The 21,192-nt window shown below is 39.2% G+C and overlaps 1 protein-coding gene across 1 annotated transcript in view; it reads right to left on the reverse strand.

Annotated features, from left to right (window-relative positions):
- Positions 1 to 376: 376 nt before the first annotated feature.
- UTP18 (UTP18 small subunit processome component) overlaps positions 377 to 21,192 on the reverse strand; it is a 55,412-nt gene continuing 34,596 nt past the window's right edge. Inside the window, exons 10-14 of the mRNA XM_015098691.3 lie at positions 20,113 to 20,236; positions 7,960 to 8,134; positions 3,000 to 3,142; positions 1,785 to 1,823; positions 377 to 530 (exon numbers count right to left, since the gene is read on the reverse strand). Coding sequence (XP_014954177.2) covers positions 1,799 to 1,823; positions 3,000 to 3,142; positions 7,960 to 8,134; positions 20,113 to 20,236 — 467 coding nt within the window. The 3' untranslated portion in view covers positions 377 to 530; positions 1,785 to 1,798. The remainder of the gene's footprint in view (positions 531 to 1,784; positions 1,824 to 2,999; positions 3,143 to 7,959; positions 8,135 to 20,112; positions 20,237 to 21,192) is intronic.

Here is a 21,192-nt window from a genome sequence, read left to right on the forward strand (position 1 = left end):
TGAAGGCAGCAGGAGAACGGGACAACAGAGGATGAGATGGTTGGATGGCATCACCAACTCAATGGACATGAGTTTGAGCAAGCTACAGGAGTTGTTAAAGGACAGGGAAGCCTAGCATGCTGCAGTCCATGGGGTCACAAAGAGTCGGACACGACTGAGTGACTGAACTGAACTGACTGATCCTGGGAAAGGGAGAAATACTAATCAGGGTTAACTGTGAAATACAAGACTATTTACCTATGTTATTTTTGGCTATAGACAGGTGTGTTCAATGTCTCAGGTCCAGTCTTAAAAGAAATGCCCCCAAATTAGCGTGTGTGTGTGTGTGTGTGTGTGTGTGTGTGTGTGTGTGTAGAGAAGGAAGAACCACATATACTTAGTTTCAAACAAAAGTTACTGTGAGTTTATTAAAACATTCCTAATAACAAAAAAAGCACATCTGACTCAATATATCATTATCTATATACTATCACACATTCTGGAAAGTCTCTGAGATTTCAGGATGGGTTTTTCCTGTGGCTCAACTGGATCTGAGGAAAGAACAGAAGAAATTATACACTTGACTTACAGCCACTGGTCGTCAACAAACAGCAGGCACTGGCAGTGCGGTCTGAAGAGGCACGATAACTGGACTGTTTTCTCCGCCTGGTTAGTGTTCTGCTCAAAATTCTGCTACCTTCAAAAATTCCTTCCCCTAATTAAGTCTATATGCAATTCCAGAGTTTCTCCTAAACATTTATGAATCTCAGAGAAGATCAAATTACTCAACCGTGATGAACAGGTCAACTGCAAAGTTTAATGTCAGAATGACCACCATATCTCAGGTGAAAATCAAGCCATGGGAAGAAAATAATGTCCTACTGTTTTAAATATCAAGCAGCAATTGGAGGAAGGCAAAAACCTTGTATCTTGAAGTCAAAAAGTACAAACTTGGAGTTATAAGATAAATTTGTACTAGGGACGTGGTATACAATATGATAAATACAACGAACACTGCCACACATTATATACGGAAGTTGTTAAGAGAGAAAATCCTAGGACTTCTCACCACAAAGAACGGAGTTTTTATCTATTTCTTTCATTTCGTATCTATATGAGATGATGGATGCTCATTAAAAGTTACTGCAGTAATCATTTCATGATATATGTATGTCAAATCATTATGCAGGACACCTGAAACTTACACAGTGCTATATGCCAATTATATCTCAATAAAACTGGAAGAAAAAGAATATATACACCATATGTATATGTATTTTTTTTCTTTATGGTGCATACCATATATATATGGTGTATATGTGTATATGTATATATACACGCATGTGCCAAATACATATATTACATATGGCAGCAAAACTAACTAGCTATAAGGCAAGCTACTTATAAACTCTCAAGAAACATACAAAATGAAAGGGCTTGAGCTTATGGAAACTGTAATTATATATGAAGATACTTACCTCTCTCGGTTAAGTCTCTTCTGCTTTGCAAATTATATACTCAGTAATTATAATTTTGATGACTATTTATGGACATAGTATTAAAAATCTTCCCTCAGAAGAACACAGCCAGATTGCTGTGATTTGGGAGAAGAAATTCCCAAGGAAAAGTTCAAGTCCAACTTCCTGATCTATGTCCTTCCCACTCCCTTAACTGAAGATACAGCAACTCAGAGGCAAAGAAACAAAGATCAGCTAATATGGTCCCTCTGCCAACTGACAGCAATGGGTATAACCTTAAAACTTTGTAGAATGAAAAGACAAAAAAAAAAAGAAAGCTTTTCTTACTTTGAATAATCTTTTTAAAAGTCTGGGTAATGATGCAACCTGAAAAAAGTAAAAGACAAATTATCAAAACAATTTTTGATTACCCTCGGTATTGTCAATCAGATCACAGCATGGCACTTAGGAAGACTTCAGGTGTGGAAATGTAATCACAATCACTCTCACTAGGCAGCTACGTTAAGACTCCTCAAGTTGATATTCTGAAGGATCCTAACGCTAATACCTCAGATTTTAGATACAAGCCATCAGCTTGCTCCAGAGCATTAAAGCAGAATCTGTGAAATGCCTAATCAGCCACTTCCAGCAGAAATGCTGTCACTGCAAACCACATGCTAGAAGCAGTCTCACTAGAGATCAATGCTCTGGTGAAAATTCTAATGGGCTTAGGGGCTCAAGAAAAGAAAAAATCCGTTATAATAAATTACAGCTCTGGAAGAGAATTTTGAAGCACAAATATCTGCATCCTTTTATAAAATCCAAACTGAAAGAATCACTCCAAAAATGACTCCAAGAATAATGAAGTTATCAATTTTCCTAGCACCATCCACCCACTTTTCTTTCGAAGTAAGTAAAACTATAAGCATATTATTGTTTGCTACATTCTCTTTTCACAACTATCTCCTCAAAACCAATTTGTACTCCTCCTCTTCTTTACTCCAGATTTCAGTTTCTTTGAAAGCAGGCTTTCCCTGAAGCATACAAACATGAACACAGGGTTCTATCCAACATTCATTGCCAGCACATGGGAGCAAGGAAAGGGGGCTATGACTTAAGCCAGCTTTTCCCTCCAAGAGTCACCTTGTCACCAGCATCTTCTTCTAAAAACAATGTAATTAGATTTTATTTGTTTTTGCTTTATAGCCAAGTAAACTGAGTGCAGAAAAGAACCTGGACAGAGCATAAACTTTTGGTATCTTTGTAGTTAATATCCATATTTACAGCTTACAGCTGCCAGAAAAGAAACAAATACCTCTTTGAAAAATATCACTTAAATCTAGTGGAATAAACAGAGCATAGTCAAGTCAACAAAGGCTAATCTAAAAACGTAAGGCACCAAGAAAGTGGCAGTATTATTAAAGGGGCAATTTTTCCTCAATTTAACATTTTCAAAACACAGCATCACACTCCTTCTCCAAAAACTCCAAGTAAATTTTTTGCTAGTGACATTTTATGGTAGAAAATGTACATTTTGTTAGATGTGAAGATAATAACACCTACCTATACATCAGGGCCTTCCCTTTTTCATTCCCCAAGGCAAAATACCCACTTCTGGGAGAAAAATCCATGGTATGAATAAGAGAAATATTCTTCTTCTTAACAACTGGGAAGTTTGAAAATACTGTAAAGGAAGGAAGGTGGACCTGCAGGAAACAATAAAAAGCTTTTAAACTAAAACAACTGGGAGCTCATCTTAGATTTTAGTCTTCAGTCTATCATTTTGCTAGAACAAAAGTTCGTTTTGATTGTAACACACATCAAGTACAGTTCCCTTAACACCGCAAAGTGTTCCAAAATTAAAATTTGATTTTCAGTATGCTATTAACTGAGAAGAAAGGGACGGAAGAGAGAAAAGTGCTTTCTTGATGCTTCGTTATTAATAAACTGCAGCATCTAGCATGGTGCCTAGGAGGATCAAACAAAGAAGTGAATGAATGAAGTGAAAAGTCAGCGGTGGTGGTTTATTCATTAAGTCGTGTCTGACTCTCGTGACCCCATGGACTGTAGCTTGCCAGGCTCCTCTGTCCTTGGGGTTCTCCAGGCAAGAATACTGGAGCGGGTTGCCATTTCCTTCTCTAAGGGGTCTTCCTGACCCAGGAACTGCACCAGGGTCTCCTGCACTGCAGGCAGTTTCCTTACTGACTGAGCCGCCAGGGGAGCCTGAAACGCCAGCAGCAGAACCCATGAATGTCCTAACATAGTAACTACAGTGAAGAATACTGAAGTCTGAGTACAAGGAACAGCACACTACGAAGAGCCTGAAGCCAAGACAAAATCATACCAAATTTTCCAGGATCATACGACTGCCTACTTTCACTTTTATTTCTCAACAATGTGGTGTTGAGAATCCCTCCTCGAGAGGCTAAACCATGAAAACCTGGTTCAAGTGAAACTGTCTTCTGACTGAGAAACAGTCCAAAGCTCACCTCAAGGCCAGGGCTCTTTCTCCAGAAAAGTCTGCTCAGCGGGGAAATGAGCCCAAATCCAAGCTAGGCAAGACAAGTCCTCATCCAATTTGTGGATAAATAAAATCCAAGCAAGGAAGCCATTACCTTAAGCAGACTAGGATTTTAACATCTCTCGCACATTCTCTAGCTCTTCCAAGAAACATAGCACCTTCATACTCACAGAATTCTTATTCAGCTATTAATCACGGCAGTCCACCATCCTTCAGTTTTAGGTCAGACTTCAAACCAGCCAATCAAGGGGACTTTCACAGACAGGTACCAGGTAAAACTGTTAGATACATCTGTCTATTACACAGGTTTCATTCAGTCCCTAGGCCCTACTACCCTGGTAAATGCCTACTGACCATAAAGTCAAGAAAGTAAAGTTTACAGTGAGTGACTCTCCAGACCATTTTCAATTATTCTCCTCCGGGAAGCAGATTCTGCCTGCACAGCCTGTCATCAATGCAAAGGCTAATGAGAAGTGCTCTTTGACACATTAAGGCAAAGACGCTGACAAAAATTGGAGTATAAGACACTAAGCAATTTTTTAAAGTTCAATTTTACCTTTTGTGTATTTGTCTAGCTAAATAAACAGAACTCTGTTACCAAAATTATCAGAAATACTACAGTAAATACAAAGTTTATGATGTAAATGGAGTCCCTTTAAATGCACCCTGTGCAACAAATAACCTACATAAACATACATAGTGGCCAGAGCTTCACACGACAAGCTGACATGTTCTGACGGAGGATAAATACCAATTTATCAACAATTTTAAATTTTATCTCCCCTAATGACTTGAATATCAAGGAGCAAAAAACAGGTTTACGCCTTCCTAAAAGACTCAGCTATCTACTTGCAAGAGCCCCAGTTTAGGGAGTGCCTAGTAGTCCAGTGGCTAAGACTTCTTGCTCCAAATACAGGGGGCCTAGGTTCGATCCCTGGACAGGGAACTAGATCCCATGTGCCACAACTAAAAGATCTTGCATGCCACAATGAAGATCAAAGATCCCCTGAGCTGCAACTAAGACCCAGTGCAGCCAAACAAATAAATATTGAAAAAACAGTTCCCCAGAGATAACACTGAATTAGTACATCTTCCCTCAGACCAATGACCCCCACCTGGTTAGATCTCAGCTGTTCTCTAATCTCTCTTTATGACCCTTGTATTAAAAGCTGTAATTGAACTAATAAGAAGTCCCATAAAAACACAGCTTCTTTAATTCATAAAGTTCCCTTTATCTCCAACACAATTTCTGTATTACATTTAAGCGTCCAGTTATCAAAATTCAACAAAAGCTCTCTCATCCTTAATTTAATAACTAAGGAGTCCCACAACTCCTACAACATCCAAGATTGAAGATGCAGTAACCATTTAACTTCTGAGTCTCTTAATGGTGCTGACTTAGAATTATATTCACTGCTGGAATAACAGCACTGTTTGGATCACTATGAGACTGCATCTAATAACACTGACACTGTTTCACAGAGGCATTATACCTGGCTTATTTCCATTAGACATTACAGTTGAAAGTTGTTAGAAAGTGTTAGTCACTGTCATCTCTGACTCTGTAACTCCATGTACTGTAACCCGCCAGGCTCCTCTGTCCATGGAATTCTCCAGGCAAGAATACTGGAGTGTGCAGACATTCCCTTCTCCAGGGGATTTTCCTGACCCAGGGATTGAACCTGGGTCTCCTGCACTGCAGGCAGACTCTTTTACTATCTAAGCCATCAGGGAAGCTGCCTGGTATTATAGCTGACTACCATTTAAAAAATGGGCGGTGGCTGACACTAATGAATTCCTCATGTGATTTTACTACAGTGAAAAAAGGTAAATGCTGCTATGATCACTGAAGCAAACTAGACAGAACTATAAGGCGTTTTGTAGAATATATTATGTCAAGAAAAACAGATCCCATGGTTTTCTAACACAATTTAGTATCATTAAAATGACAAAAGATTGATTTGTGCTAGTCTACCACTTCCATTACAGGAGTGGGGATTTTAAAGCTGACTTGAATTAGAAACCTCTCATTTATCAAATGATTCATTCAACAGAGGCAATAAAACCCAATGATATATTTTCCACATCTTTCCAGCAGAACTCTTTCTTTCCTCAAAGAAAATCTTAATGCAGAATGTCAATATATATATCACAAGTAACACTAAAGCTGCTCTATATAATACAGGGAGGAGCTTAGCCTCCTACTTGCCATCTGAAGTCCTGTACACATTCTAGGGCTCTGAAAAATTTACTTAGAAAACTAAAAGCTAGAAAGAATATGGAATCTAGCATCACATTTCACTGGTCTTTAGTAGCTGTTGACTTTGGGTAAGCTAATCCTCTGAGGACTATCACTTGGCTCAAAATTTTTTGTAAAATTCTTTATAAATCTCTGTAAACTATACACTATTAAAGCTGATGAAGTATGCAAGGTTTATTTGCTGAGTATAAGTAAGATAAAAATAATCTCTGTAACGTGTTTACAATCTGGTAGTATACACATAAACAGCACAATGCAATGCTGCTTTTCAAGGTTCTCTGTATACCTGGGCATCTATATACCTGGCTTATCGCAAGAAACTGATTCTGCCTGAAGCGCAGGCAACTTCACGAGGTAGAGTGACATTTAAGCTGAGCTCTGATGCTGGGCCAAAAAAAAAAAAAGAGCCAACATTGGCCTGAGGCTGTTTTCCTTAGAAAGGCCCGTTTACAAGTGGCCCTTAGATGCTGTCTGGGAATTTGACTGGCATATAGGTCCCTACACAGATGGGACCCTTCTCCTAAATGATAAGGATGGCTCATGAGTCCATGCTCAGTTGCCTCAGTTATGTCCAACTCTATGTGAATCCATGGACTGTACCCACCAGGATCCTCTGTCCGTGGAATTTTCCAGGCAAGAATACTGGAGTGGGTTGTCATTTCGTACTCGAGGATCTTCAATGTGGTTTATGTTGAACACTTGACTTTACTTCTGGGAACCTTTACTTTGGGTACCTCCTACGTAGAGGGTACCTACATGATCAACCCCCAATAAAAACCTTGGTCACTGAGTCTATGATGAGCTTCTCTGGTAGAAAACATTTAACACATGTTGCCACAACGTGTTACTCGAGAAATTAAACATGTCCTATGTGATCTGCCTTAAGAGAGGACTTCTGAAGCCAGTGCCTGGTTTCCTCCAGGCTTCACCCCATACACCTTTTTCTTTATCCTTTGTATCTTTTCTCTGTAATAATTCTTAGCCATGAGTATGACCATATTCTGAGTCCTTGAGTCCTTGTATTTACTATATTCTTCCATGTGGCGCAATGGCACAAGAATCCACCTTTCAATGCAGGAGAAACAAGCAATGCAGGTTTGATCCCTGGGTTGGGAAGATCCCCTGGAATAGGAAATGGCAGTATGCCTGCCTGGAAAATTCAATGGACAGAGGAGTCTGGTGGGCTTCAGCCCATGGGATTGCAAAGAGTCGGACGAAACTGAGCAACTGAATGCTCAGCACTCACCAAACCTGGGGGAGTTCCTGGGAACCCCTGGTACAGAGCTATCTTCACAAGTACTATTCAGCTATTTAAACTGCAATCTTTTTACATGATTAATGTCCAAGCTCAATTTCTTTTCAAAATTTAAGAACTGCCTCCACTCTATTATGACACCAGGTCTTATAAAGGTAAATTAAGAAAACCAGAGAGGGATGAAGTATTTCCTTACATCTTCCTTCATGTATATAATGAAAGTAACTTCTGAAAATAAAGACCACCCCTTAAGAAATGTTAGGAAAGGACAGCACAGCTTTCCCAAAAGAACTGAAATAATACAAATTTGGTGGCTACTGTATATCATTTCTATAATCACACCTAAAAGCTACAATCTAGCAGTTTTTACAACAAAAGAGGCTACTCTTTTTAAAATAATTCAACTCTTTCCTTATTATCTTTCCATGTTTTCAACTTAAAATTTTAAAATCATCAATGCTAAAAGGAAAGGGTAAAGAAACATTACCAGTCTGACTGCTTCTTTCATGTTTGCTGAAGCAATTGCCAAGATTTCTGTAGTAGGATTGAAGGTCAGAGAAGTAACACCTGTAACCAAGTTCATTACTGCTTTTATTGGCTTTGGGTTCGTTTCCTGGAGACAAGAATCTTGATTGTATATGTTTACCACTCCACAATTAGAACTGCAAAGAGAAAAATGAATGAATTAAAGATTAAAAAGAAGCAAAAGGATTTTCACAATCCAAGTGAATTAAGATATAACACCCCACCGCCCCAAAACTAATATTTATAGAAACTGTATCATGTTACACAGGGACTATGGGCTGGAGTGTTCATCCCAAGGCAAAAACCATAGTCTATCAGTTTTACTGTAGTCTTACCAAAATCTTGTTAATGCTGGGAGCCTTTAAATTACTAGTGTAGCTAGAAATTCCAAGGAAGTGTAGGATCTTCATTATTCATTCCTTCAATAAATATTTACTGAATTTCAACTTTGTGACAGGCACTGTTTAAGTGCCTGGGATGCAAAGACAGACAACAGAGGCTAAGAGGGCCACTCTCACGGTATTTATGGACAACCTAACATTCTAATAAGCGAATGAGCACCATCTTTCCCCTGTTCAGATCTCCTCCTTTCTTTTTTTATTCTATTCTATTTATGAGAACATCCAAAACAGTGCTGTACAACAGCTGTAATAGCAAGTACCTCAGTTTTTTGGTCTATAAGAATACCACAGTCAACCATTAACGGAAGTGATCATCCATTCCAAGTTTACTGAAATACTTACCAACAATGAATTATACCCAATATTCATAAAATGTAAATCTTAATGACGAACAGAATCATTCACAGACAAGTGTCAGTAAACATTTTTGACCTCAATCTTCAGACCACCTAATGTTACAGGCATCATGTATAAGGAATAGCTGTCGTTCATGGATACTTAATTACCAAATGCAATATAAACTTGAAAGTTGCAAGAAATTAATGCTCAAACTAACAAGGGTGACACATTAAGTGTTCTCATTCCTACACTCAACATCCTCACTGATTCACTTAATACTTACTGCCTACAGTGAAACAGGCACAATGCATACACAAGACAAATTTAGTTCACACACAAGACTCCACAGTTTGAAATTACAGCCAACTCACAAACAGTATGTTAGATTTAGTGTTTTAAAGTCTTCAAACTACTTATATTTACCGTTACTGATGTATATTTCATATACATTAATTAAAAAGCCCTTAATTTAAGTACAGCCAACTCTTATGTAGTCCCTATTAACCACTCAGGAGAAACAATATATATCCTGGGTTTAGAAAATTTTGCTGTGGACTGAACATTTGTGTCCCACTAAAATGGTTTTTCCAGTAGTCATGTATGGATGTGAGAGTTGGACTATAAAGGAAGCTGAGTGCAGTCTATTGGGTTGCAGAGTCAGACATGACTAAGTGATTGAACTGAACTGAATGGCAGTTCTATTTTCAATTCTACAAGCAACCTCCACACTGTTCTCCATAGTGGTTGCACTAGTTTGCATTCTCACCAACAATGTAACCCGGTTCCCTTTTCTCCACACCCTTTCCAGCATTTATTGTTTGTAGACTCTATGATAGCAGCCATTCTGACGGGCGTGAGATGGTAACCTCATTGTGGTTTTGATTTGCATTTCTCTAATAAGTGATGTTCAGCATTTTTTTCATGTGTTTGTTAGCCATCTGTATGTCTTCTTTGGAGAAATGTCTGTTTAGTTCTTTGATCCACTTCTTGATTAGGTCATTTATTTTCGTGGTATTGAGCTGCATGAGCCGTTTGTACATTTTTGAGGTTCTTTGTCAGTTGCTTCGTTTGCTTATATTTTCTCCTACTCTGAAGGTTGTCTTTTCACCTTGTTTATAGTTTCTTTCATTGCGCAAAAGCTTTTAAATTAGATCCCGTTTATTTTTGCTGTTATTTCTTTTACTCTGGGAGGTGGGTCATACAGGGTCCTGCTGTGATTTATGTCACAGAGCGTTTTGCCTATGTTTTCCTCTAGCAGTTTTATAGTTTCTGGTCTTAAATTTAGGTATTTAATCCACTTTGAGTTCATTTTTGTGTAAGGTGTTAGGAAGTGTTCTAATTTTTTTCTTTTATATGTAGCTGTCCAGTTTTCCCAGAACCATTTATTGAAGAGGCTCTCTTTGCCCCACTGTATATTCTTGCCTCCTTTGTCAAAAATAAGGTGTCCACAGGTGCGTGGATTTATCTCTGGGCTTTCTATTTTGTTCCATTGATCTATATTTCTGTCTTCGTGCCAGTACCATACTGTCTTGATGACTGTGGTTTTGTAGTACAGACTGAAGTCAGGCAGGTTGATTCCTCCAGTTCCTTTCTTCTTTCTCAAGATTGCTTTGGCTATTCGAGGTTTTTTTGTATTTCCATACAAATTGTGAAATTATTTGCTCTAGTTCTGTGAAAAATACTGTTGGTAGCTTGATAGGGATTGTACTGAATCTATAGATTGGTTTGGATAGTATACTCATTTTCACTATATTGATTCTTCTGATCCATGAACATGGTATATTTCTCCATTATTGGTGTTATCTGTGATTTCTTTCATCAGTGTTTTACACTTTTCTGTAAAACTGTAAAAATATATAGGTCTTTGTTTCTTTAGGTAGATTTATTTCTAAGTATTTTATTCTTTTCATTGCAATGGTGAATGATTATCTCCTTAATTTCTGTTTTCTCACTGTTGGTATATAGGAATGCAAGGGATTTCTCTGTATTAATTTTATATCCTGCAATTTTACTATATTCATTGATTAACTCTAGTAATTTTCTGGTAGTCTTTAGAGTTTTCTATGTAGAGGATCATGTCATCTGCAAACAGTGAGAGTTTTACTTCTTTTCCAATCTGGATTCCTTTTATTTTTCTTCTCTGACTGCTGTGGCTAAAACTTCCAAAACTATGTTGAATAGTAGTGGTGAGAGTGGTCTTATTTCCGACTTTAGGGGAAATGCTTTCAATTATTCGCCACTGAGGATAATGTTGGCTGTGAGTTTATCATATATGGCTTTTATTATGTTGAGGTATGTTCCTTCTAGAGCTTCCCTGGTGGCTCGATGGTAAAGCATCTGACTGCAATACAGGAGACCCAGGTTTGATCCTTGGGTTGGGAAGATCTCCTGGAGAAGGAAATGGCAACCCACTCCAGTATTCCTGCCTGGAGAATCCCAGGGACGGAGGAGCCTGGCAGGCTACAGTCCATGGAGTCGCAAAGAGTCGGACACAACTGAGCTACTTCATTTCATGTTCCTTCTATGCCTGCTTTCTGTAGAGTTTTTAATCATAAATGGGTGTTGAATTTTGTCAAAGGCTTTCTCTGCATCTAATCATATGGTTTTTATCCTTCAATTTGCTAATGTGGTGTATCACATTGATTGATCTGTGAATACTGAGGGAGCCTTGCATCCCTGGGATAAAGCCCACTTGGCCATGATGTATGATCTTTTTAATATGTTGCTGGATTCTGTTTGCTAGAATTTTGTTGAGGATTTTTGCATCTATGTTCATCAGTGTTTTTTTTTGTGGCATCTTTGTCTGGTTTTGATATCAGGGTGATGATGGTGGCCTCATAGTTTGAGCTTGGGAGTTTACCTTCCTCTGAAATTTTTTGGAAGAGTTTGAGTGGGGTAAGTGTTAGCTCTTCTCTAAATTATTAGTAGAATTCACCTGTGAAGCCATCTGTTCCTGGGCTTTCGTTTGTTGGAACACTTTTGATTATAGCTTCTATATCCGTGCTTGTGATGGATCTCAAGATTTTCTATTTTTTCCTGATTCAGTTCTGGAAGGTTATAATTTTCTAAGAATTTGTTCATTTCTTCCAGGTTGTGCATTTTATTGGCATATAGTTGCTGAGAGTAGTCTCTCATGATCCTTTGTCATCTGTTGCTGTGTGTTGTCTGTTGTAATCTCTTCATTGTCATTTCTAATTTTGTTGATTTGATTCTTCTCCCTTTTTTTCTTGATGAGTCTGGCTAATGGTTTGTCTGTTAGTTAGGTTAACTTGACTTTTCTCTTGTTTCTTGAGGCAGGCTTGTATTGCTATGAACCTCCCTCTTAGCACTGCTTTTACTGTATCCCGTAGGTTTTACACTGTCGTGCTTTCATTTTCGTTTGTTTCTATGCATGTTTTAATTTCCTGTCTGATTTCTTCCATGATTTGTTGGTTATTCAGAAGCATGTTATTTAGCCTCTATATGTCTGTGTTTTTAATAGCTTTTTTCCTGTAGTTAACATCTAATCTTACTGCATTGTGATCAGAAAAGATTCTTGAAATGATTTCGATTTTTTTTTAAATTTACTAAGGCTAGATTTATGGCCCAGAATGGGATCTATCCTGGACAATGTCCTGTGTGCACTTGAGAAAAATGTGAAATTCATTGTTTTGGGGTGAAATGTCCTAGAAATATCTATTAGGTCTAACTGGTCCATTGTATCATGTAAAGTTTGTGTTTCCTTTCTAATTCGCTGCTTGGTTGATCTATCCATAGGTGTGAGTGGGGCATTAAAGTCTCCCACTATTATTGAGTTACTGTTAATTCCCCCTTTCATACTTGTTACAATTTGCCTTACATCTTGAGGTGTTCCTAACTTGGATGCATGCTGCTGCTGCTAAGTCGCTTCAGTCGTGTCCGACTCTGTGCGACCCCATAGACAGCAGCCCACCAGGCTCCCCTATCCCTGGGATTCTCCAGGCAAGAACACTGGAGTGGGTCACCATTGCCTTCTCCGACTTGGATGCATATATATTTCTAATTGTTATAACTTCCTGGATTGATCCTTTGATCATTATGTAGTGTCCTTGTCTCTTTTTATGACCTTTATTTCAAAGTCTATTTTATCTGATAAGAGTACTGCTACTCCTGTTTTCTTTTGGTCTCTATTTGCATGAAATATCTTTTTCTATCCCTTCACTTTCCTTTGGTTTGAGGTGGGTCTCTTGTAGACAGGATATATAGAGGTCTTATTTTTGTATCCATTCACCCAGTCTTTGTCTTTTGGTTGGGGCATTCAACCTATTTACATTTAAGGTAATTACTGCTAAGTATGATCCCGTTGCCATTTACTTTGTTGTTTTGGGTTCGAGTTTATAAACCTTTTTCCGTGTTTCCTGTCTAGAGGAGATCCTTTAACATTTGTTGAAGAGCTGGTTTGGTGGTGCTGAATTCTCTCAGCTTTTGCTTATCTGTAAAGCTTTTGATTTTTCCTTCATATTTGAATGAGATCCGTGCTGGGTATAGTAATCTGGATTGTAGCTTTTTCTCTTTCATCACTGTATGTCCTGCCATTCCCTTCTGGCCTGAAGAGTTTCTTTTGAAAGATCAGCTGTTATCCTTATCGAGATCCCCTTTTGTGTTATTTGTTGCTTTTCCCTTGCTGCTTTTAATATTTGTTGTTTGTGTTTACCTTCATTAGTTTGATTAATATGTGTCTTGGGGTGTTTTGCATTGGGGTTTATCCTGTTGGGGACTCTCTGGGTTTCTTGGACTTGGGTGGCTATTTCTTTCCCCATTTTAGGGAAGTTTTCAACTATTATCTCCTCAAGTGTTTTCTCATGACCCTTCTTTTTGTCTTCTTCTGGGACTACTATGATTTGAATGTTGGGGCATTTAACATTGTCCTAGAGGTCTCTGAGGTTGTCCTCATTTAATTCTTATTTTTTTCCTCTCTGCTTCATTTATTTCCACCATTCTATCTTCCACCTCACTTATCCTATCTTCTGCCTCAGTTATTCTACTACTGTTTTCCCTCCAGAGTGCTTTCAATCTCAGTTATTGCATTACTCATTACTGATCGACTCTTTATTTCTTCTAGGTCCTTGTCAAATATTTCTTGCATCTTCTCAATCCTTGTCTCTAATCTAGTTACCTGTAACCTCCACTTTGTTTTCAAGATTTCGGATCATCTTTACTATCATTATTCTGATGAATTCTTTAAAAAAAAAATTTTTTTTTACTTATTTTTGCCTGTGCTGGGTCTTCCCTCCTGCAAGGGCTTTTCTTTAGTTGCTGGGAGCAGGGGCTACCCACCAATTGCTGTGTGCGAGCTTCTCACTGTGGTGGCTTTCTCCTGTTGCAGAGCATGGGCTCCAGGATGTGAGCTTCAGTAGTTGCAGCTTATAGTCGCAGGCTCATGACAGGTTGTTGCTGAGCCATGAAAGATGCCATGATTCTTGGCCTCTGGAGGAGAGGAGTTCAATCCAGGGCCAGTGACAAGGCTTGATCACTCACAAACTTTTTGTGTAATAAAGTTTTATTAAAGTATAAAAGAGATAAAGAAAGCTTCTGACTTAGACATCAGAAGGGGGCAGAAAGAGTGCCCCCTTGCTAGTCTTTAGCAAGATGTTATATACCTATCTTTAGCTGAATGTTATATACCTATACTTCCCTGGTGGCTCAGATGGTAATGCATCTGCCTACAATGCAGGAAACCTGGGTTCTATCCCTGGGTTGGGAATATCCCCTGGAGAAGGAAATGGCAACCCACTCTAGTACTCCTGCCTGGAAAATCCCATGGATAGAGGAGCCTGGTAGGCTACAGTCCAAGGGGTTGCAAAGAGTCGGACACGACTGAGCGACTTCACTTTCACTATATACCTATCAGCAAGCTGTTAATTAGAGAAAGGAGACATCTCAAAATTCAGAGTGGCACCAGGCCCCTCACCCCCAACATGCATTTTGAGATAACACTGGCACCAGGTGAGTCATCCCAAGCCATAAAACGATTGACATTTATCTTGAAGAAAGGCAGGTGTCCAAGTAAGTATATAGTTTCATTAACACAGATTAGGAGAACAATGTATGAGTAAAACATATAGGTTTGTTGAGCCCTGGTTCTGAGTCTCAAGCAGAACTGACTTGAGGAAAGACAAGAGTCTAGGGTAAATACACAGTTCATTAACATAGCTTAAGAAAAATATTTCCATAAGAAAAGCACATTGGTTAGCTCAAGGTTTGAGAAAAGTTACGTTCAGGTGGAGCCAAGTGTCATCATGGCAACACAGAATTTTAAGAGAAACCTTTCAAATTCGTATAGAGAAGGGGAAAAAAACCTAACACTCGTTTGCTTCCTCCTGCCGCTTGAGAGAGAGGTAAAATATGTCTGACACTTGCAGCCTATTTCCTCTGTTTGGAGACCCCTAGCCTTCCTGCCTGTAAAGCTCTCACTCAACAGTTGTGGCGTACAGACTTGGTTGCCCCGTGGTATGTGGGGTCTTCCCAGATGAGGGATTGAACCCTAGTCTCCTGCATTGGCAAGCGGATTCTTTAACACTGGGTTACCAAGGAAACCCCTACCCCAAGAATTCCTATGTGATTATTGCTTAGATGTGCAGAACAAAAATGGCACGAGTTAATTATCTTAATATATGGAAACTTACAGTGGTATTTGTGCTACAAATATAACTGATCCTAATATGCTACTAAGAATATTGAATGATATCCACGTAACCAGCAGTATGAAAACTGAACAGAGAACTTCCTAATGTACAAGCTGTGTTTCGAAGCAGCAGAAGAACCAGAGATCAAATTTCCAACATTCGCTGGATCATGGAGAAAGTAAGGGAGTTTAAGAAAAAATCTACTTTTGCTTCATTGACTACACTTAAGCCTCTGACTGTGTGGATCACAACATGGGGACAATTCTTAAAGAGATGGGAATACCAAACCACATTACTTGTCTCCTGAGAAACCTGTTTGTGGGTCAAGAAACAACAGTTAGAACTGGACATGGAACAAGGGACTGGTTCAAAACTGGGAAAGGAGTACGTCAAACCTATTCTCACCCTGCTTATTTAACTTATATGCATATGCAAAATGCTGGGTGGGAATCAAGATTGACAGGAAAAATAACAACCTCAGATATGCATATGATACTATTCTAAAGGCAGAAAGTGAAGAGGATCTAAAGAGTCTCTTGATGAAGGTGAAGGAGGAAAGTGAAAAGTGTGGCTTGAAATTCAACATTCAAAAAACTAAGATCATGGCATCCAATCCCCTTACTTCATGGTAAATAGAAGGGGGAAAAGTGGAAGCAGTGACAGATTTTATTTCCTTGGGCTCCAAAATCACTGTGAGCAGTGACTGCAGCCATGAAATTAAAAGACGCTTGCTCCTTGGAAAGAAAGTTATGACAAACCTAGACAGCATATTAAAAAGCAGACATCACTAAGACGACAAAGTTCCACATGGTCAAAGCTATGGTTTTTCTAGTAGTCACATACAGATGTTGAGAGCTGGACCATAAAGAAGGCTAGAACCGAAAAACTGAGTTCCTTGTACTGCAAGAGATCAAATCAGTCAATCCTAAAAGAAATCAAACCTGAATATTCACTGGAAGGATTGATGTTGAAGCTGATGCTCCAATACTGTGCCACCTGATGCAAAGATCCATTAGGAAAGATTCCTACAAAGGTCCATTGGAAAAGACCTTGATTCCAGGAATGATTGAAGGCAAAAGGAGAAGGGAGTGGCAGAGGATGAGATGGTTAGATAGCATTACACTGACTCAAGGGACATTAATATGAGCAAACTCCAGGGAACAGTGGAGGACAGAGGAGCCTGGCATGCTACAGGTCATGGTGTCACAACGAGATGGACATGACTTGGCAACAACAATGCAAACTGTCACAGGAATACAGAACAGCAGAAAGAATTTAATCCCAGAAAAAAAAAAAGACTTAAGAAATACTCAGAAATATAAGAGAATATAAGCTAAACTTTCTATATGTGATCTAGAACCTCAAGGAAAGGAAAAATCAGTATGAACTGAAGTTGCTCTAGTGAACCTTTGTGGAAAAGGTAAATGAGACATGAGCTGGGAAAGGGAGATAGTAGGTTAAAAACAAACAAACAATAGCAACGATGACAAGGAAAAAAAATAAAAACCAGGTATCGTAAGTGGAAAAATAAGAACAAAGGGAGAAGGGAGCTCTCATCCCTGAACTCCTAACTAAAAAAACCACATGACTGTCACCCTTCCACCCCCCAATCACAGCTGACTGGACTAGAAGTAGGTTCTTGAATCAAGAACAGCATTAGCAGATCAGCAACCACAAAAGTCCTAGTACAGAAAAGTCTTCCCAAACAAGAATGATGGCAATTAGCCAGATCAACCTAGCTCTAGCGTCTCTCTCATCTCATTTCCTCCCATGGACCGTCAAATGACTGCCTTTAATCTAACTCCACTCACTTCTAACTGCCTATAAACACTGCCCTGTCAACTTATCTCCGACATGCCTCCCTCCAGCATCCACCCTCATTCTATGGACAACTATACTGACTGTCTTGGCCTGGAGCCTGAGAATGTTACTCCTCCTCTCTCATCCCAATTTTCTAAGCAGTTAGGACATACACTGAAAGCGTCATTTACCTATCTACCTATTCCCATCCTTCTTACTCAATGCCTGGATTACTGCAATGACCTCAAGGCTCATCCACCTGCACCTGTATTCCCCATCTAAAGGCTATGAGAATTACCTCTTCAAACCCTAAATTTCAATTATCATCATGATTCTCTGCTCGAAAATCTTTAATGGTTTCACTTTCCATTTAATATAATGTCCATATTATTCAGCACAGCATAAAAGACTGCTCTGCCTGCCTGCTTCTCTACCTTTGTAGCCTAACCCCCCATCCCACTTAAGAGTAACCCTATCCATACTCCTCTCAGAACACAAACCTGAATTCTCTCATCCTTTCCACTATCTGCAATACCTTTCTCTGAATTCCAACTGGCCCTCAAAATGCCCAGCTCAAGGGCCAATATCCCACAAAAGTCCTTTCAGACATTCCAGCTATAACAGCCGTCACCATTCCTAACACCGTTAAAATTGAAACACTGTATCTAAACTGCAGCCCTTGTGATGGCTTGATGGCTCGCCGGCTCGCCTTGTGCATACCGATACATGTATGTATGTCCCCACATAAGATCATAAACTATGAAAAGGCAAAAATGTATTGTTCTATCTCACAATCCCCAGCTCAAGGCCCAATAAATGTTTTATGAATGAGGAAACTGAAGCAAAAGCATTATCACTGAATAAAACAGGCTTTTCTTGCATTATAAAGCACACATGTCCTAAAGAATCTCTAGGTGAAGCAAAATGAAACCCATTTTAAATGTTCAATGAGAACACTGAAATAAAGAACTATTAATTCCAGGCCCTAAATCATAACAAATTTTGTAATTCTCTACAGTCCTGAATTCTCAGTAGTCTTTTAAAATAAAATCAAAATACTTAGGGGATGACAGTGTGGAAAGAACACAGAACTGGAAATCAAACATGAGTTGTAGCAATCCTTACATTAACCAAAGCCATTAAAAAAAAGGCACTATAAAATAAAAGACGTCTATTTACAATATTCTGAGTTTCCTATGTCCCTATCAGGGCAAAGCTGTAAATCGAAAGCATCCACTTTAAGCCAGGACACTGAGAAGAGTTAATGGACACTATCAGACAAATTTTGAGATCAAGAGAGAAAGAGAGGGAGGTGGGAGGGAGGGAAGGAGCAGCCAGCCACCCAGCTAGGTTGAGTTGTTTCTCCTACCTCTGCTCTGACTGTGCCACCAATAACTCTTCCCCCTACATGAAACTCCTCTAAGAAGGGTTAAGGCCTTTCTTTACAGGTTTGACAATAAAAACCTAGGAATGGTCTTTGACCAAGCACATCAGAATTCAATTACACTGACAGGCAATTAAAATCAAATGAGTTTAAATGGCTAATATTAGATTCTTTCCTCTCTGGGCCTGTCAAAGGGGATTAATAAAAAGTAATATTAAAAAAAAGAGGCAAAGACCAGAAAAAGATTAACTTCACAAATCTGAGTGATGGTTATGTTTGTGCATTTCTGTCTTACACAAAGGTAAAGCAGGTCTGCTTAAAATTACTTATAATTTTACTCTCAGTCTACATATTGAAGGAGCTTTGGTCTCAAAAGATGTGCTATCATACACTGCTGCCACAGTGCATGCTGCTCTAGCAAGCGCTGGGCTCAGGCTGTCCCCCTGCCTATGTCAGACTCACATGATGTTAGCCTGGCCTCCAAGCGCCACACCCTGGTTCTACTCTCCTTTCTTCCCAGGCTACAAGGTAGCTGCTGACCAATATCCAAATGGTGACAGAGATATTTATAGGCAGTTTCCCCAATTTTAGCCTTTGAAGGAGGTGGTGAAGAAAAAGTGGTGAGTAAGCTATGCTGCTGGACCCACTGGACTGCCCAACAAGGGAAATCTGAATGAAAACTCTTTACGGATCAATTTTGCTTAACCTAACAGTCATAAAGATCAACTTCTGGAAGTTCTAAAATTACAGCTGCTGATTAGTGATTTGGTGGTAAAATCATTTAGAATTACAGGTGTATCCCAACACCTCCTTCTCCTAGCCTGCATCTTAAAATCAAATAGGACAATCAAGCCATCTTTTCCCCTGTGTAATAACCATTTTTCTCAGCAATGACACAATAATATGTTCTAGATAATACTTTCAAGATCTCTATAATACTAACAACAGTAAAAACATGTTATTGGTTTACACCACATAGCTAGATGAAAGAATATATACTTTTAAGTATCTTTAAGACTTAAACAAACATTCCAAACATAAGAGAAAAAAATACTGTAACATAATAAGGGAGTCTGGGTTTCCCAGGTGGCACTTAGTAGTAAAGAACCTGCCTGCCAATGCAGGAGACACAAGAGATACAGGTTTGATTCCTGGGTTGGGAAGATCCTCTGGAGGAGGGCCTGGCAACCCACTCCAGTATTCTTGCCTGGAGAATTCCATGGACAGAGGAGCCTGGCGGGCTACTGTCCATAGGGTCACAAACAGTTGGACACGACTGAAGCGACTTAGGATGGATGCACACAAGAAGGTAGTCCAGTATTTTCTTTGCTAAAGAGCTGAGAAACTGCCATTAATATTACGAAAAACGCAAATCTTAGAAAATCTTATTAAGACAATGAAATGTAAAAGACCTGGGTTTATAATTTCATATCACTACAACACTTTATAAACAGAACTACTCAGGTACCATCTCATATATTCGATTCTTTAATATTTTTTCATTAGCAAAAGGTGATTAAAGATTACCAGCACCTCTGTTTACTTACCCACAAGCCACATACTGTCCATTCCTAGATGTGGCAATGCTTAATCCATATAAGCTGCCTTCATCAACAAATCTGTTAAGGCACTTTCTAGAGTTCACATCCCAAACATAAACATCCCCGTCCCCTGAAAGAGCCAAAAAAAAAGGGGGGGGGGTGTTGGTTAACTTTGTTTTAAACTTGAAAGGCAACTGAATTCATTCTTCCTGCTGCTGCTGCTAAGTCGCTTCAGTTGTGGCCGACTCTGTGCAACCCCACCAGGCTCCACCGTCCCTGGGATTTTCCAGGCAAGAACACTGGAGTGGGTTGCCATTTCCTTCTCCAATGCATGAAAGTGAAAAGTGAAAGGGAAGTCACTGAGTCGTGTCCAACTCTCAGCGACCCCATGGACTGCAGCCTACCAGGCTCCTCCGTCCATGGGATTTTCCAGGCAAGAGTACTGGAGTGGGGTGCCATTGCCTTTCTCTGGAATTCATTCTTAGTTCCTCTTTAATAGTACAAGTTACTAAAAAGACCTGTAAATGTCCTAGGTCTAGAAAACTGGCCTAAAAAATGTTTCTTGTATACATTTTCATATATACAAAACTATATGCCATTAGTCAGTAATAAATAGTATCTTTAGGTTTAGAGTGAAAAATCACAAACTCTTGGCTTGAGTTGAGCTTTTAGAAAAGTTCCTACGTTTCACTCAGATAAATTACTCGAGCAAAATTTGAAAAAAACAAAATATCTACCAGCATAGGTTTTCCAACATCTATCAATAGGTATTAGAGTACCTAATATGTAAGGCCGGGTGATTTAGACAGCAAGCTGATGATGATACTGATGACGTCAAGAGGAGGAGGAGGAAGTGAAGGATGACTGGTCTAGACTAACAGGATATAATTAAGGACGTGTGTACAATTCCTAGGAGGCATGCTTTTGAACTGTGATGTCGGAGAGGACTCTTCCAAGTCCCTTGGGCTGCAAGGAGATCAAACCAGTCAATCCTAAAGGAAATCAGCCCTGAATGTTCATTGGAAGGACTGATGCTGAAGCTCCAATACTTTGACCACATATGCGAAGAAATGGCTCCTTGGAAAA

This window comes from Ovis aries, chromosome 11 (genome assembly GCF_016772045.2).
Source record: "Ovis aries strain OAR_USU_Benz2616 breed Rambouillet chromosome 11, ARS-UI_Ramb_v3.0, whole genome shotgun sequence".
Classification (NCBI taxonomy): domain Eukaryota; kingdom Metazoa; phylum Chordata; class Mammalia; order Artiodactyla; family Bovidae; genus Ovis; species Ovis aries.